Source organism: Salminus brasiliensis, chromosome 15 (assembly GCF_030463535.1).
Source record: "Salminus brasiliensis chromosome 15, fSalBra1.hap2, whole genome shotgun sequence".
Classification (NCBI taxonomy): Eukaryota; Metazoa; Chordata; class Actinopteri; order Characiformes; family Bryconidae; genus Salminus; species Salminus brasiliensis.
Window position 1 is genome coordinate 3626013 of NC_132892.1, and position 19227 is coordinate 3645239.

The following is a 19227-nucleotide window of genomic DNA, read 5'->3' on the forward strand; positions in this document are numbered from 1 at the left end:
TTTGTATTCATAATTCATAAAGTTTATTTATCATAATTCCACATACTCTCAATGTTCTTTACATGGAAGAAAGAGGTCTGCGAGGAGGATCACCAGGGTCAAACACAGTAGCCAGTTGAGCGTTTACACAAAATAACAACTGGAATATTACACGTCTTTTACATGATAAAAGGATTCGGTACTCTAAATGTCCATCTCTTTGACTTTGTGCAGGGTTACGACTGCAGATAATCAAGCACATGATAGAGGATTGTCATGACTGTTGGAGATGACGTTAGGTTCGGCTGTATCCGCTATACCCAAGACGGCTGGCTTCGTCACGTTATTTATAAAACTAAATTACCAACACAGAGAGTTGATAGAAAATATTGCTCTGTAATCTCAAGCATCTTAAACCACGTCATTTTTTTTGTCACTTACGCCGACTGTGCCTTTTGGTCGCCCGTCAATAAGAGCGAATTTCTTTTCCGCGCAGTTACAGAACAGGAATGCAAGCGCTCTCTCGGATGGGCCGATGCATATGCAAAACACTCGCTCTCGCACCCTCTCGTTTGGTCTCTCGAATACAAACGGACACAGTAAACTTTATCACTCTCGCACACACACACACACACACACACACACACACACACACAAACACACCAACGTTTGTTCTCCGATCACATTGACTGGGATTGAGTGGGCACCTGTTGCATTCCAGGTTGGCGCATTCCGAAGTCTACTCTATGAATGATAACTGGAATCTATATGTCGTATTTACAGTCGTTCAGCATCTTACTCGGCATTCATCCTATAGCTACGTATTACACCACTCTGCTTTGAAAAGTGGGATTTGTCAATGCGAAAAAACTACACAATTAAAACACGGTCACACATTCACGCACACACGAACAACAACGACGATGTAGATAGCACGATATATCTCAAACGTCCAGAGCTTCTTTCGCTTTCATTTGTGGACAAAGGGGAGCTTAGAATTCCACTACATGGACCAGGAGAACCAAGTAGAGACATTTCGGGGTCCTTTCTAGACCATTACCTGGGTTTATTCGCTTATTACTACCTTCAGGTTTCAGGCAACATCAAGTCGTTGACCTCAGGGGTGTCCCAAGGAGAAGAGGACACAGGAGACTGGAGTTCGTTTGGAGTTCGTTCCCCTTTCAAGTCAGTTCTAAGCCGTAGCCGCACCTGTAGCCGGTTTCTCCGAAAGCACAATAAATGTTTAGGATTCCATTAATCTCTTGGAAACAAATACACAGTCGGCCGACAGAGCCGTCAGACCATAACATCGGTAAAGGAAACATCAAGGCCGCACACACAAACGGTACACACATACATACGAACGCGCACACTCCGACACGATGCTTGTGTTTCTCGAACCCTACATGGAATTTAAATAGCTCGAAGTAGCGTTAAATTGTGCTTATCTCTGGAAGCAGCATGATAGAAGTCAGTAGCCCCTTAGCTCCAGCTAAGACCATGGCTCCAAACCTCGGACAAACATGGGCGAGAAGGGCAGGAGGAACTCTCAGGTTGGTGTCGACGTTGCCGAGTGCCAACGCCACCCTCCGAACTCCGAAGCTCTTAAAATTTTCCGTTCGACTCGTATGATTCAAGGACTCCAGCAGCACTCCAGCAGCTCCACACCTTCACAACTCTCCTTGACGGTATCGAGACGAATCCTTGTGTAATTCGGGTTTGCTCACTCACCGGGATGTGCTTAAGCTTAAGCAGGTTTGGTGCTCATCTACAGACCAAAGGAAGTCTAGGCTTGGCTAATCTCGTCTGTGATGCACCTTGTGCTTCTTTGTTTTTTAATCCAACATGGCATCCAGCTGGTCAGCTAGGTCGTCGAACATGCTTCCGATGTCATCCAGAATGTTGACTGTGGCCTTATTCTCCACCACAGAACTGGAGAGAATTACAGAGACACAAAAAATGTAGGATTAGCATGATAAATATTTACAGGCAGCAAAGAGGTTCGCAAGTCTTGACTCAATAGAGTCGAAGCAGAGTCAAGTTTCCAGTCTTGGGTTGGGAGTCTGAGTTGAGCTTCAAGTCTGTAGAGTGAGAGTTAGGATCAAGTCTCAAGCGTCAAGTCAGTGTCTCTGAGCATAAGTCTGAGTTGAGTTTGGAGTCACTGGGTTAGAGGCAGAGTCGAGTCTCGAGTCTTTGGTGTCGGGAGTCTGGTTTAGGTTTTAAGTCTTCGGTGTGAGAGTATGAGTCTTGAGTATCTGGGTGTAAGTATGAGTTGAGTTTGGAGTCACTGGGTTGGAGGCAGTGTTGAGCCTCGAGTCTTTGGTGTTGGGAGTCTGAGTCTCAAGGGTCTAGACTGTGAGTTTCGAGCCTTTGAGTGTGAGCATAAGTGAAATTGTTAGTCACTGGGGTGGAGGCAGAGTCGAGTCTCAAGTCTTTGGGTGGGGAGTCTGGGTTGAGTTTCAAGTCTGTGGAGTGAGAGTCCTAACTCTAATCACTGGGGTGTGAGACTAAGCAGACTCCTGAAGCTCTAGAGGTGGGTTAGGTTTTCTGTAGTGTTAGTCTATTGTTGAGTGTCTTGGGTTAACTCTCGAGTCTCTGGGGTGCGAGTCCAAGTCAAGTCTGAAGCTGAGTCATTGAGTATTGAGTCTGAGTCTAGTCTTGATTCACTGGAGTGAGTCCATGTATACTCTCAAAGCTCTAGATGTGAGTTAAGTCTCAGTGGTGTTAGTCTGAGTCTAGTCTTAAGCGAGTCTCTGAGGTGCCTGTTAACTCTTGAGTCTCTAAGGTGAGAGTCAAAGTCAAGTGTCTAGATTGTGAGCGTAAATCAAATCTCATGTCTCTGAGTACGAATGAGTCGAGTCTCAGGTCTCTGTTTCGCTTCGACTCACTGTGATGTGAGTCCAAGTAGAGTCATAATGCTCTGAGTGTCTGAGAATCTCAGATAAGTCTTGATGGTGATGGTCAAAAGCCGATCCGCACCGAGAGCCCTTCCAGCTTCAAGTATGGCTCGGCTCGATCCACCATCCTTTAAGATCCACGGAAGACGAGCGTCCAGACTTTTTTCTGTCCTGCACCGAAGTGGTGGAACGAACTTCCCCTGGGTGTCCGAACAGCAGAGTCCAACGCTCGCTGTCCTCAAACCCAGACTGAAGACCCTCCTCTTCTGAGAGTACTTGGGTGAAGAGTCGAGTATTATATATTGACTTGTGTTTAGTAGAATCTAAGACTAGAGAAGCTTTGAATTTTAGTCTATTTAAACTAGCTGAGGTTATTCTGGAGTAAACTGAATAAGAGCGTCTGCTAAGTGCCGTAAGTGAAAATGTAAGTCTAATGTCAATGGGGTGTAAGTCAAAGTCAACTCTTGAGTCTCCAGGATTTGTGCTGAGATAAGTCTCATGTCTTATGGATGAGAGTTGAAGTCCTTAGTTTTTGGGGCGTAAGCTACAATGGAAGATCGCTCCACTGGAAGCCCGAATCCAGGCAATTATGATTGGTGGAAATGACCTAGTGAGCCACTCCCCTGAATCACAAGTGAAGGCAAGTGCCAAGTGGCGGACTGAGAAATAAAGAGAAAGCCAAAACAAAACTGCATGTACATTGTAATTCGACCAGCAGGTGGTGCCAGCATGTGCACCAATTTAAGGCCCCATTTCTCATGGCGAGGAAGAAAGGGCTGCCTTTAAATACTGGCAAACAGAGCATTCACTGGTTGCCACAAATGACTGGGAGACATCTCTTTCTGCCTCCCTCTGGTGGTCAGGCCTTGTCATGACGGGCCCTTAGCCTGTGTCAGAGCAAAGCTTATGTCTAACAGTTTTCCCATGATAATTCTTCCTACACATTCCTCACTGCTGTCCACAGACCTATTATAGTAGAAAAGTGGGGAAAACACATAAATTCTGACCTGGAAATCTGACCCCCTTCTTAATAAGGGCCGCATGGCAAGGAATTGGGCCTTGTACCACATAAGAAGCACATTCTTTTACAGTATTCCCCAAGAAATGCTTAAAATATTCATGCTAGAATGAAGAAATTAATTACGTACTTGTCTTCCTTCTTGATCTTCTCCTCTACCACTTCCAGAGCGGCAGCTAGCGAGGCACTGGTCTCCTCCAGCCGAAGCTGAGTCATGTCCCCTACTGCCTGGCCCCCAAACATGCCTCTTGCTTCAGCTTCCAATGCCCCCAGCTGGAGTGCCTCTGCTTTCATGTCTTGCCTTAAGCCCTCCAGCTCACCCTCAACTTGCGTCTGCCTCGCCACGCCCACTTTCCTCCTCCTCATCACCACCTGCCCTGACCCTTCGGCACTCCTCATGGCGTCAATTTCGCCCTGTCCCTCTCCAGAATCTCTCTTCGCTTGGCTTTGTCCGACACCTTCCATCCCGTCCTCTTTTTTCTCTCTCCTTCGCTCCTTGTCCTCTCTCTGTCTCTCCACCTCCCGCAGCCTCTGCTGGACGGCCTCCACCCCTGCCAGCTCCACTTCCAGAGGGCCGGGAATGTCAACAGAAAGGCCCGCCATGGAGGACCTCGGGGGCTTGACCGGCGCCGATCCAGACCCTGGAGTGGAAGGGGTCTGGGGGGTCTGAGGAGTTTGAGGCGTCTGGGGGCTCTGAGCAGGAGAGGTGGCGGCCCGCGGGGAGAGAGTGTGAGCCTCTGCCGGCTTTGGCATCACCGGGCTCAGGGTAGAGTACTCGCCTTGCTCAGGGTGAGCGGCGGTAGGGGAGGGCGTGTGCGTGTTTAGGGCGCTGGGCGGGGTGAGTATTTGCGGGTGAGGGGCTGTGGAAGATCCCGGGGTCTGAACCGGCTTTATCTTCATGGGTTTGGGGAGCGTCGGAGGCGGGCTTGGTTTTGGAGACACTGGCGGTGGGACTTTTTTGACATCCACTGGAGAGACAAACAGGGGACACTTTAAGCAAGATTAGGGTGTTATTTTTCTTTTGTACAAAATTAGAGTGAGGAAAAGAAAACGAGCACCATGCAAAAGTTTGGGCACCACAAAAGATCTGAGCTCTCAGATTACCTTTAACAATGTCTCAGACTCTAATTAGCTTGTTTGGGCTAAGGCTTATTCATTAGGAAAGGTCAGGTGATGCAAATTTCAAAGCTTTATAAATACTTCGTCCCAACAATCAGCAGCTGTGGGCTCCTCTAAGCTGCTGCCTAGCACTCTGAACATCACCACAAAGCAGGAGATTAAGAGATTAAGAATGAATTTATTAAGAAACGGCAGTTATCAGGAATAGTGGAGGTCAACTTAAGGCCTGAAAGACCAGGAAATCCTTCCCAAAGAACTGCTGGAAGGACTCCCTGCCTTACTGCAAAGGAACTTCAGAAGGATTTAGCAGGATTCAGCAGGACCTAAGAGTGGTGGTGCACTATTCTACTGTGCAGCGGCATCTTTATAATATAATGTATTTTATAATGTAATCAGTAAACAGGAATGATGGAGGTCAGTTTGAGGTGTGGAAGATCACAAAATTCATAGGATGGCTAGACCGGCACATCAACCTCCCCACCAGCACTCCTTGAGCAATTATTAGAAGACTCTAGAAACAGCTAGAAACAAGTTACCTGGGCTATGTTGACCTTCTGGTCCAGGCAGGGGGACCCTTCTGGTAGGGGTTGGAGGATCAGGCTTCCTGAGGGCCAGCGAAGGCTTGGGGGAAACTGGAGGCTTCAGCACTCGCCTGAAATCGTCTGGTCGTAGTTCCCCATCACTCCCGCCAACCTCCCCAGCACAGGCTTCAGACACCGGCCTCCTGCGGGCACCTTCTAGACCATTCTCTATGTCATTCTGCGGGGTCGCCAGTGCCTTCGGCCGGCGTCGGATCGTGCTGGTCTCTGTGAGTTGAAACCTCTCGCTGTCCGAGTCATGAGGTGGCCGGGGCCGTCTCAAGGTTGCCGTGGCATCCATTCGTGACCACTCCTCCTGAGGGAGGGATGGAACACCTCCTTCCAGGTGACTGAGCATGGAGCGAGGACGTGGCTCGGGAGCCTGCCTCATGGGCATCTGTTGTGGAGGTGTCGAGGCCTCCTCCATGATCCGTGCCGCCTCCAGGGCTGCCTGTGTGGTGTAAGTGCGCGAAGTAGCGGCATCTTGAGTGTCGTTAGGTCGAGTGTGCGCATCAGTATAGCCAGTGACCGGGCCACTGATGGTGCGGCGGCGACTCTGCATGTCTTCGTCTGTGCTGAGAGTGTCACGGTTACGCCGCAGGAGGTCCGGGCTTGCCTGAGGAAGGGTGCAGATAAATATTAGTGTTTGTGTAGGAGCAAGATGTCTGAACAAGCCAATTCATCACATCATGTTTGTCACAGATAATATTACAATGTACAGTTACCTGCAGGTAATTGTTGCCAGTTCCTTTGCCGCCACCTCCTATTTTGGACATTTCAAGCATGGCAGCAATGTCTCTGACACTGCCCCCAGACGAGGTCGATTCAGAGGCGATTCCACAGTCACTGCGGCGTCGTTCGCGGTACGTCACACTGAGGAACGAATCGCTGTGCTCGCCCTGACCGCCCCCACTTTCGTTGGAAAGAGCCACCTCGTCTGCCAGGTTGCCAGTGGAAATGGAGGAGCAAGAGCGCTTGGGCGGGGTGGGAGGGCGCGTCCTCCTCCGAGGGCGAGTGGTAGCGAACGACTGGCTGCGGTTGACGACGCCGACATCAAGGGTGTCGCCGGGGCCTTTGGCTGAACTGTTTCGAGTCACCACCCCTAGCGTGGCATACTTCACGGAAGAATCAGGCAAGGGTAGGTCTTCTTTCGCACGTTCCAAAATTTCGGGCACGGCTGGCGTCCCACTGCGAGGGACCCGCCTGGGCAAGGGTGGAGTGTGGTCCTCCTCGTCCTCAGTGCCGCCTTCAGGTGGAAGACAGAGTAACGGCACGGCGCGAGAGTGAGCATGTGCACGGGGAGAGTCGCTGGGCCCCCTTGGCCTGCCTTGCGTTCTCAGGGGTGAACCTGGGGTGTGAGTGGGGGAGTTTGTGTGAGGGGACGTGGCTTTCCCTTTAGTGGGCGTGTGTGGCGGCGTGTGGGTGGGGCTGTCATAAGATGCGGGCTTCTTGAGAGGAGGAGGGGCGTTCGCTCTCTGTATGCCTCTCCCTTGTGCCGTGTGCCGGGGAGAGCCGCGGCCCTCCGACCCCTTGCGCATCCTAGGTGCAGGCATGGATTTGAGCTCTGGAGTGTTGCTGGTCACATCAGCAGGGGCTGGTTGTTTTGAATCTGTGCTTTCTTCAGATTGGCTCTCCTTCTTGGGAGCTTCATCATCTTTTGGAGGCTCACTCAGTCTATTGACAGCTAACATCAATTTCTTCTGATGTCCTGTAGGGTAAAGGATGTAAACCGAGACAAATGAGCAGGCAGTTTTGTTGCTAGAGTTGTTAGATTACTCTGGTTTAGCCAAAAAAACATGAAGTTAACAAGTAATGGAAGACTGCAGCTATCAGGTTAGCATTGAGTAAACTCTAGGCCTATCATCACACAGTTCACTCAGTTGGTAAAGATATTCACAGATGATCCCAAACATTAGGACCACTCATACATTAAGCGAATAACATTGACCTGTCACACAATCCTTGAGGAACGTTTGGAGGTTCCTTAATTCAAAACTGTGGAGGAACCTCTTAAGGTGCTCTGAGTAACCTTCATCATCAGGTTTTCAGAAAGAAACTTCCTCAAAGGTTCCTCAAAGCACCTTAGGAGACGTTCCTCCACAGTTCTAAACTGCAGAACCTCCAAAGGTTCCTCAAGGATTTTATACTTGTGCACAGTCTGGGATATATGCTAGAAAGTAACTCTGACAAATGGCCAGTTATGGCCAGACGACTAGGATTCAGAGCATCTCAGAAATGGCAAGGCTTGTGGGGGTGTTGGTCAGCAGTGGTGAGTACCTATCGAAGGTCTGAGGACATGTTGGTCTCCCAAGGCTTACTGATGCACACAGGCCGTGAAGGCTATCCCATCTGGTCTGAACCAATGTGTCGCAACACACAATGCAGTGCCCCCTGCTGCATATGGGGCTGCAAAGCCACTGACTGGTCAGTGTTCTTGATAACGTCGGTCCACCTTCTGACCCGCCTACTTCAGACAATTCACCGGATCATCTACATCACGCTGATGGCCAGTTACATGTGGGATGTACTGGAACAAGAAGTCTGATTTGTGGTGGCTCTACCTTAGAAATTACAGGACTTGCTGTAACGTCGTGGTGCCAGATACCATAGAACCTTTCTGAGGTCTTCTGCCGCCTGGGCAGTCAGAACAAATACCTGGGGTGCATTTTTACTTTCTGGAACTGGACCTGGTAGTTGTTAGCTACATTAGCCTTATACATTTAGAGGTAATCTTCTGAACTAGGTGTAGATTTTGGACTTAACCATCACTTTAATGCTTAAGCTAACAGCTTAATTCCTTAGGTGGTGAAACTCCATACCCAGTTTGGTGATGCCAATCTCCTGCAGGTCCTCCAGGGTGATGTCACTGACAAAGTCCATGTTGTCATAGCCATTCTGAACTAGAGTCTGGTAGTACTGACTCAGTCCAATCAAAGACAACCACTCCGCCAGACTGGCCTACAGGGACATGAAGAGGATTACTGGTTGGCAAAGCTTGTGAAGACAACCATACAGTTACAGGACAGCATGAAGTCAGGCCTTTGTGAGGACACTTTAAAGGTTTCATTGAAGGAAAAAGGTCTTTTACACAAAACACAGTTGAAAGGTTGTCTTTCTTACGGGTTTCTCTTTGGGTATCCAGTCAGAGATGTTCAGTTTTCCAATTTCAGACAACATTTTTTTCCTGTGTCCAGGTTTCGTCACTCCAATTGCTGTCAGATCCTGCAAAAACACAAACCATAGAAGGTTCAGTATTTTTGTTGTGTGTGTGCAGTTGGGTTCCCCTAACCCAGAAAATGAAACACCCATGGTTTCCACACAGTAAACACAGTTTCCAGTCCTCATCTCCTGCTGAAAAAAACAAAAAAGCAACCCCGATCAGCTCAAACTGGTCAAGCTGGTTAAGCTTGTTGACCAACTTAGCTTTTGACCAGCATAGGGTATGTTTTGATTGTTTAGCTGGTCTACAAGCATGATCAACCTGACCAAGCCAGATATGACCAAGATATGGCCAGATATGACCTGACCAAGGTAGATACCAAGCCAGATATGACCAAGATATGGCCAGATATGACCTGACCAAGGTAGATACCAAGCCAGATGTGACCAAAATATGGCCAGATATGACCTGACCAAGGTAGATACCAAGCCAGATATGACCAAGATATGGCCAGATATGACCTGACCAAGCTAGATACTAAGCCAGATATGACCAAGCTTGTCATACTCTGCCATGCTGGTTGACCAACATGACCAGCATCATCAAACTGGTCGACGAGCATCACCAAATTGGTTAACCAGTATGACCAAAATCAAATGCAACATACACTATGCTGGTCAAGAGCTGGTTAACTTCTTGGATGGCAGCCAAACTTTCAGCACCACTGTATTAACTGGCTAATGGGTGTATGTATACTGTTGACCTTTTCTCCGTGATTAGTATATGTAAACGTCCGATCACAACTGTGTGCTTGCAGGTGTGCAATACCTCTAGAGTCATCCTACTGACGGTCTGTAGGTCGTAGCCAGCGGTCAGGAAGTTTGTGGTGTAAAACTGCAGCTGTGCACCAGTGAGCCATTCAGCGACTGCCTCTGAACTCTGAAACACACATAAACCATTTATACTGGCTCTTAGCAGCACAGTGGCCTGTGAAATATGCCAGCATGCATTATGGCCACTAGGTGGCAGTAGAGTATATGTTCAATTATTGCATTGATTGTCAATATTGAGATTGGGGCTGTTAGCAATTTATGGCAAGATTTGTGGATGCCTTGTTGAAGTAACTGTCTGCATTGCTGTGAGGATTTGACTGCATTCAGCGGTCCACCTAATCCCCAACTCCCCAACTCATCCCAAAAGTATTCCAGAGAACATAGTTCTTCCACTGCTCCACACATCAATGCTGGGGGGCTTTATACCCCTCTAGCCCCACGCCTGGTCCTATTCTATTGGCAATACGTCCCCGCAGGTACTAGACAAACTGTGTGTGTGTGCGCATTTGCACATCTGTGTCAGCAATGGGTGAGACTTAAAGTAGCTGCATGCATTGCCTTAAAGGGGTGTCCACAAACATTTGGACGCATAGCGTACAACATCCCATCCTTCATTCAGTGTAGTTATCGAAGGTTATTCTTATATGTAGCCACACACACACACACACACACACCACGGTCCCACAAACACCTGCCTTGCTCTCTGCTGAAGTGCTATCCTTCCTCTGTAGTAAAGGATCCACGAAGGGTTTCTTCTTCTCTGCACGGGGGCCGCCAGGTGCACTCTGAGTGAGCTGTGAGGATGCTGAGATGATGCACAAGAAGACAACAGTGAGGAACAGCACAGGAACCTCCCGCTGAGGTCTGGAAGGCTTACCAGTATGGGAACTGGTAGTTACGCATGAGGATGTAGGCCAACAGTACAGCCCCCTCTAAAAGTACTGGAATAGCAAGGCCTTTGCGGTTGTTTTTGCTATACACTGAAGACATGTTGGGGTTGAGAGGATGAATATGAGAATATGGAGAAGATGGATCAGGGTTTAAGCGTTTCAACTCATTTGAAAATGTATAGCATGTATAGACAAGTGTCCTCACAAAGCAGCTTCAGCAAGCCAGTGGGGACAGTGGAAAGGAGGCTCTCTCTCTCAGCAAGAGGAAGACAATTTGAGAGGAAACAAACAAGTCTAAAAAGTAAACACATGTGAGTGAGTTACAAGCCAGGTCCATGAGATTCTTGATATTATCTAGATGTTTTAATTAGCTGTCTGGACAAAATACTTGTCACCTGTCGTGTTTAAGGTTGTAGTAACTTCAGGATCCTGTAGATGCCACGATGATGGAGCTATGGAGTCACAAGACTCAGACTTTGAGAAGAGTTTATACAGTGCAGTGAGTGTCTTGTTGAATGTGTGGAAAATGGGTTGCAAAGCAGATACAGTTAATGATTGGCTAAAGTGAGTAATTGCATTTGGGCGTGGCTAAAGATCACAGTGTGAAGGAAGTAGTTAAATCTGCAGGTGTGTGGAAGCGTACGGTCATACGGGTCTACCAGCAGTGGCAGAAATCCCAGTCTACAGGAAATTCTCCTCAGAATTTAATCTGAAAGACGAAACTGACGGACAGACAGGGACCGCCGGCGTGTTTCATGGCTTGTGAATGAAAATCGCTTCACTTCCAGGCAGGAATTGCTTCTAGAAGTTAATGTAGGTCCTTCATCACCAATTTCTGAAAGAGCACTCCACAGGGAGCTGCAGGCCATCAACATATGGAGCATAGTGACTTGCAAGAGGCCCAAATGCAATCACTCCTTTTAGTCAACCATTAACATCTGCTTTGCAACCCATTTTCCACACATCCAACAAGACACTCACTGCACTGTACTGCACTCTTCTCAAAGTCTGAGTTTTGTCACATACCTTGTATTGTTTTAATAGCCCCATCATTCTATACTGGTACACCATGACCAAACTCCTCTCTTCACATATCTCACATTGGGGAACCTAATTGAGAGCGCAGGGGCAGCCATGGTACACAACCCTGAAGCAAAGAAGGTTAAGTGCCTTGTTCAGAAGCCCAACAGTGGCAGCTTATCTGAATTGGGTATCATCCCAGAACCAGGTGATTAATATCCCAGCACTGTAACAACTGATCCACCACTGCCCCATGGTCACTTTGATGGAAGACAATCCCATCTGATGTCTTCAGAGTAGAGCGAAAACATTCAATATGAGGAGACTGTACATGTAATCTCCCAGATATGTTGATGTTCAGCAGATGTTCTGGAGATGTCTGAAAGGATTCATCCATTTTTTTCTTTTTGGTGGAAAACCTCAAAAAACATCTCGATCCACCGAGAAGACCATGCAGGATGCTACGTCAATTGATTGAGCAATTGAGTTAAGGACGTAGCCCATGTTCCACCCAGTATTATTTAGAAACAGTGGCTATGGCAAGGTGATGTCCATGAAGCAAGCAGTGGAGTACCTGTGTTGTGATCCATAGAGCGGGAATGCTCCAGTAGATGTTCTTTCGCTTTGGCTGACTGGGACAACACTGTGGCCAACAACTGCAACACACACAATAATTCCCATGAAGCTGGAGGGAGTTCATTTAGTAAAGGGTGGACAAAAGTACTGGGACACCTGCTCATTCATCAATGGTATTAATAAAGAGTTTATCCTGCTTTTGTTGGAGTAACTGTCTCTACTGTCCAGAGAAGAAGGCTAGGCTTTCTAACAGATTTTGGAGAAGCATATAGCCTGGCATTAGACACACTGCCACTAGGTTCATGATTATCCTACAGGTTAAGAGAATCCTATTCTATTGGCAGTACTTTCTGTACAGGGACGAGACAAGTTCTATGTATGTGCATTTGCACATCTGTGTCAGCAATGGGTTCAACTTCAAGTAGCTGACTGCATTCATTAGAAGGGGTGTCCACAAACCTTTGGACATATAGTGTAAGGTCCAGGTGAAAACACACCCTTTTCTGGTAAACCAGCTAAACGCTACATTCTCTTTAGCTAGCTAGCCACACGCCATGTTGAGAGGACACCAAGAGGACAGCAACACTATCGTGAATAAAAAAAAATATATATATAAGTTTGTGTGTTTTTGTTCTTGTTATAGTTTTAAGCTAAGCTAAGCTAGGCTAGGCTAGGCTAGGCTGGCCATGCAATGCTATGCGGCTCAGGGTCATCTTAGTGGTGTAAGCCAGTCAATCAGATCTTTTTTTCTTTCATTAGTCCATCATAAAAAGAATACATGTGTTATTTTGAGGTAACGTAACAGGGTGGTAAATACGCTTGTGGTAAATCTGGTCATTTTTCACCCCAACCAAAGTCACACACTTACTATTTTCACATCAAACCTTGGCTTAAATACCTAATAAATTCCTCTGTGGCATCTTTAACAACGTGGGACAAATGTCCCAATGGTCCACGACTATGTCTGGATGCTCATGTCTCACCTTCACCCCTTCCGCCTGCGCGTGTAGTCCTGGTACGTTGAGGCCGTGTGTGTTGACCCCCGGCGAATGTGTGGGGGTAGTTGGCACAGGCACAGGTGAATTGGTGAGGTGAGCATTGGCATTGTCCATCGGACCGCTGACGGACGAACGGCCGCTGGTCAGACTGCCTGTACTGCCCATGCTGCCACTGCTGCCGCCACCGCCACCACCGCTGCCGCCGCCTGGCAAACAACAAATAATTCAATAAAAAACAAACTGCTGAGGAGGTCCTTGTGTGAGTTTGCAGGGGACATAACTGGGCTACTCACCAGCCAGAGGTTTCCTTAGTACCCATATCTCCTCGTTGGTGCTGCTCTGCTGACCACTTAGAGTTGGAGAGCCATGGGGGCTAGAGACGGACCCTCTGGAACCTGGAATGCACACAGATAGATATACACACAAACTAATAAAGCATCGTGTTTGAGGTCGGCTGGAAAAAGTACACACTCAGGGAGCAGAGAGCAGGGGGTTGTCTGGGGTGGCTCAAATGGACCAACTGTAGAACCAGAGACTTGGGAACAGTCCACATTGATGAAGTTCTCAGCAAATACACTACCAACAATTTACCAACGTTGGTAGGGTACTGTTCATCAAACTGGTCTAATCAAGCTTTCTATTAAGAACATAGAAAAGCGCCAGTATTGTGTATTTACGTGAAAAAGCTCCCGAATAAAATGCTAACACTTTCTTAAACGGACCTAGGTATTAAGTGTAGGGTACAAACTCCAAAGTACAAGGTTATTATTTTGGGCAATATTGATATTAAATTCCAGAGCAGTTTAAGTAAAAATGGCCAACAGGTTTGAGATACTATATAAGTGTCAAGTACCAACTCCAAAGTACTAGGTATTTTTTTAAGTTTAGATAACTTTAAGGTTAAGTAGCCAGACTTTTTTGTAATTAAGATAAATTACAAAAAAGAAATTACATTCAAAATGAAATCTAGTATACAAAATGAATGTAATTCATGTAATCTAAATAGATTTAAGGGTTTAATTCAATTCAATAAAATAGTAATGTATTATTACTCAATAAATTACACTGTTATTAACAACAATATGCCTGTCGTTATTGGAAAATCATATCTGATGCAGATATTGTGAGAAAAGAAACTAATTTTGAGAACAGATTAATTCATTCTAAAAGACTTTGAGGGACCATGAGAATTACTGTTGAACAGGAGACACACATTCTCTTCTTTAAAATAAAAATGATAGTTTCTCTGGTGCTTTAGAAACATAATTTTAATATATTGTGTTTGTCCATGAGAGGTGATCAGGTTTCTTCAGAAAATGCTAGTTTGTTTTTGCAAAATAAAAAGTGATTAAGCTTAACAAAGATGTTTTCTGGGTCTAAAGTCTTAAATAAATTAGTAAAAATAAGTTATTGATTTAAACATTATAAGGCACAGTACACTGATAATGACCCTGAAATACCCAAAATGTTCTAGCCATTAAATTCAAAAACAATATTGTTAATATACCACATTTCTGTAATCACGTGGAATAACAAGGTGGTAAGTAAACACATATGTTTTATTCATGGTCTGATTAGAACTTGATTATAGATATCAGTATTATAACATGTGTAAATGTATGTACATTTTATGCTGCTAATTTTGGCTGTTTTACTGTACATTTGCAGCATTGGACCCAGCATCTTTTAACATCTTTTAAGCTTTTAAGTCTTATTTACTGAGATGGAGATATTTTTACTAGCCCCTTTATCTTTCATGGCTAACTCCATTTTTGGGGGTAATTTATCAAGTTTGCAAGTTTGCAAGTGTAGCTCAGATATACAGGTTTCTTGTATACAAAATATTTTTATTAAAATACTCTAAAATGATACAGCAAAAAAAGGTTAGGTTTTATACTATAAAATACTGAAATTAGTAAATATATGTTTTAATATTTCATTTAAATGTAACTTGTGTAAAGTACAAAACTTCCGCAATAATACGTATTAATACTTTGTAATACTTAAAATAATAAACTACAATGACTCAAATATTTTACACAAGTGACTGAAAGTTATTTCAAATAAAATAAAGTTAGAACTTGCATTTAAGTCTTATTTTATGACAGAGCATAACATCATTTTCTGTATATTACAAAAGTCAACATAACTGATAATTGTAACAGAAGTCATTTTAAAGGTGCTGTACTTCAGTACTGTAGATATTATTCTGCCCTCGTCCTAAATATAGCCCCTAGCACTTGCTGGAAGCACACACTGGCCAACATAATGAGACAGTAGGTTAGCATGGGCTTATATAGTTCTAATATAATATTTTCTTCAGTGTTCTGCCAGTGTTTCCGTGTCTGTCTTCAAATAGAAACAACGGGATGTGAACCTAATGTCTACACAAGATTTTCCCCCTTGAGTTTGCCATGTTATTGAGAGGATAGCCCTATTATGCCAGTAACTAAATCTAAAACGTTGATACATTTGGAGTATACATAACTTCCGTATATTTTAAGTGACAATGTGGGTATGTGCCACTTGATTTGTGTCATTCCCGTCACATTCCTACAAATTCTAAAATTACTATTCAAAAGATTACATTCCATCATTTTCTCAGCAGCACTAAATCAGGTTGGTTTAATATATATCATAGATTAATTGATTCTACTGTGTTAGTGCCGTGCAACCTTTTAATTATGGAATTTTAGATCATAATGATGAACAAAGCTATAGATGGCCATTTCAAATGGCTGCCAAAGCTGTACAACCATCAATGAAGTTCAAATTAATACACAGCAAAAGTGGTAATTAAATCTTTTGATAACATGACATGACTAATTGATAAATATTTACTATTTCAAGTAGTTTCTTGAAATAGTTTTCTATGTAGTTTCAAAATATTTTGATATCAAATAAAATATCTAAAATACCAACTGAGCAGTTTACAACATTTAAATGTACATTATAACTACATACAAATTACACTATATATAAAATAGTGATTGCAGATGATTGCATTATATTATTTATCATTTAATGTCTAAATATTAAATAAGGCATTTAAAATCTATGTTATTATTGAAATTATTATTATTGAAAACATTATTATTGAAATCTTCATTATGTAAGTTATTTTACATACAATAATAGTAAATATTTACATCTTGACCTACATTTACAACTTGACTTCTTAATAAATGCAAATGTATTCAAAATTACACAATGAAGATTTAAATATTAATTATGCAACATGGATTTTAAATGCCTTATTTAATGTCAACTAGAATTATCTTATTTGGCTTTATTTAATTGGGAATGAATGATTTTGTGGGCTACAACAAAGCATTTTAATGCTTACACATGAAGATGAATATTAAATACAAATGTATATATTTGTATAGATTTTTAATAATAATGCAGCAACATGGGTGTTAACTGCCTTATTTAATATTTAGACTTAAATAAAAGCAAATAAAATGCAATCATCTGTTGCTATTTTATATATAAACAAGTGATGCCAGCTAGAATCAGAAAATATACTGTTCTAAATGCTCTGAAATACTGTATATAACTTTGTGCACTTAAAAGCAAGACCATGGGTTTGACTTATATTCGAAAGATAAAGCTGTTCGTACTTCCTTTGAGATTAAAATGTATGAAACAGCAGGCACTTGATGTAAACGATGTATGACAACGTGGAGCAAGGCTTTATCCAAAGGAAACCCAAGCTGCTGTACAACCTAATGACTTCAACTTCATGTGTAATTAGTTCAGCATTAAAATGTTTTGTTGTAGCTCACAAAAGCATTCATTCCCAATGATATGAAGCCAGTGAAGATAATGCTACTTGGCTATTATTTCCACAACAGTCTTTTATTCTGTGATTGACAGTAGGCCCTTTTGAAGAAGCTGTGCAGTGTTGTGCACTGATTTGGCTTTTTTAATGCTTGTTTTAAGCTTAAAGAAGATATAATTCTATTTTTATTAGGCCAGTGACAATAAACCTAGGTTTTGATTTAATTGTCATTTACAAACTACATGGAAGAGAGAGTATCAGAGTATTAAGACTTGCATTGAGAAAGTTACTACATATATAATACAGTATAATAAATGATTATATTAAATATTAAATAGTTTATTATAAATAATTACTTGACAGTGTAATGGTTCATTTTTATGTAGAATTATTGTTTAAACCTCATAAAGGGACACTTATGTAGAAGCTATGCTGTCGAAACAAACCGATATCTCTTCATAATCGTAATTAACACATATAAATTCTCAGAACATACCGTCTTATGCAAAAGTTTGGGTACCCCTGGTCAAATTATATTGAATTCTTGATTTCAAAAAGTTCAAATAAGTTTCCGTCCTCTGCAGAGAACAGAGTTCTACACATTTTAATGCACAACTACTGTTTATTTGCTGAATTTAACATATTTGGAAATATAAAAACCAGTACAAAAGATAAGATATATATCATATGCTATGTTGATTCACTTAATATGTTAAATTTAGCAAATAAATAAAATTCATAGAAAAAATTGGAAGAAAAATATTAGATTTGAGTTAAGAATTTGTTAATTTTGTACACTTTATAAATCAACTGAATATGTCATTTCTGTACAAGTCTGTCCATTCTTAACTTTGAATGAAAATTAGTAATACACTTTTTAGGCAATTTTGCAAAAGATATTTTACAATAATCTTAATGCAAGCTGGCAACTTCACATTACATAAAAACAAAACAACAAATGACTAAATTACTTTCCTGAGCAAACATTAAGCATTAATGTGGACACTTACAAATAATGTTATTATACAATCATTTATATAATAACATATCCTTTGTAGCAAGTCGGCAAAGCTTGCATATAGTGACTAAAAGATGTAAAATACACTACTTGGCCACTACTTTATTAGAAACCCCTCCCTTGTAGCTCCACCTTGCTGGTGATGAGTTAGAGTCTTCCTCTAACTTTTTATCAAAGATCAGTTTCTGACCACAAAGCCCCGAGCCTGTGTGGTGGAGCTGGTGTTCATAAAGAAAGTACGAGCTGGGCGTTTCTAAGTGGACAGTGAGTGTAAATAAAACAGCAAATACATGTAACTTATTTGAAGGGGAGCTCCACCGTTCTTTCCGAATTTCTGCAGAATTAAGATGTTAAGTCATTAGGAGTGGGTTTGGTGTGAAATGTTCCCTTTTAGAGAAACTTACAGAGGCAGAATGGTTCACAGTGGTGGTGGTGAGTGGATCCAGTCATCTGAAGAGCTTAACGCTTCTAAAGGCTCACACAGTTATTACAAATTAGTTATTAGTTATTAAAATTTAGCATACAACCTGAAAAACTTTGTAGACACTATATTAGAAACCACTCCATTGTTTTGCAACTCCACCTTGCTGATGTTCAGTTTAAGACTGTAGGCAGCACTTTTCTCTAAACCTACTTCAGTGGTCAATTTCTGACCACCAAGACGCTCTTGGTAATATAAAATAGACGATAGTTTAATTGTTTTAATACAATTGTGAACAAATGTATTAATTACTCGGAGGAGCTGTATGTCTGAATGCGAATGTCCGAATGAGTACCGGACATTAACCGGACGATATCCTGCCAGTCCCCCATTACAAAGTCCAGGTAATGTGCCTCCTGCATGCGTTACACAAGCACCACCCTTTGCCTAAACCCCAAAGACCATTTTGCTACATGAGTAGGGTTATCCTTACTCAAGGATAACCTTTTCATATTTCATGAATGTCATGAATGATGTCATGACCCCTAAATCAGGACACTAGGGCTCATTGACTGATCAGGGGACACACTGGCTTTGATCCAGAGGACCTTACAATTGACTCATGTTACACAGGTAGGAGGTAGGACTCTTATTGGTGTAGCATGGTGGGCTTTTTTGACCAACTCAAGCCCGAGTTTGATTGTGCTGGGGGGAAGGCGGTTTTGTTACCCACCCAGCGGCACCACCACTGGAAACAGTCAGCCAGGATGTTTCTTTACAGTGAACCATTTCCCAGCAAACCCACTGAGAAAGACTTACTGAACTATGCAGAAATTCCCCTTCAGTTAGGAAGGCAGTAAAGCCGTTCTGCTGTAGATTTGCTGCTGTGCTTGGGATCATTGTCCTGTTGCATGGCCCAATTTCAGACAAACTCTA

At 43.2% G+C, this 19227-nt stretch overlaps 1 protein-coding gene across 3 annotated transcripts in view; it reads right to left on the reverse strand.

The window, feature by feature from the left end:
• LOC140535393 (caskin-1) overlaps nt 1-19227 on the reverse strand; it is a 70289-nt gene continuing 51062 nt past the window's right edge. For all 3 annotated transcript variants that reach the window (XM_072656721.1, XM_072656723.1, XM_072656722.1), the window contains 11 exons: nt 13362-13463; nt 13054-13274; nt 12069-12150; nt 10280-10389; nt 9580-9690; nt 8712-8813; nt 8411-8549; nt 6317-7299; nt 5550-6207; nt 4025-4862; nt 1-1911 (listed from right to left, as the gene is read on the reverse strand). In XM_072656721.1, the coding sequence (XP_072512822.1) occupies nt 1815-1911; nt 4025-4862; nt 5550-6207; nt 6317-7299; nt 8411-8549; nt 8712-8813; nt 9580-9690; nt 10280-10389; nt 12069-12150; nt 13054-13274; nt 13362-13463 (3443 nt within the window). In that variant the 3' untranslated portion in view covers nt 1-1814. The remainder of the gene's footprint in view (nt 1912-4024; nt 4863-5549; nt 6208-6316; nt 7300-8410; nt 8550-8711; nt 8814-9579; nt 9691-10279; nt 10390-12068; nt 12151-13053; nt 13275-13361; nt 13464-19227) is intronic.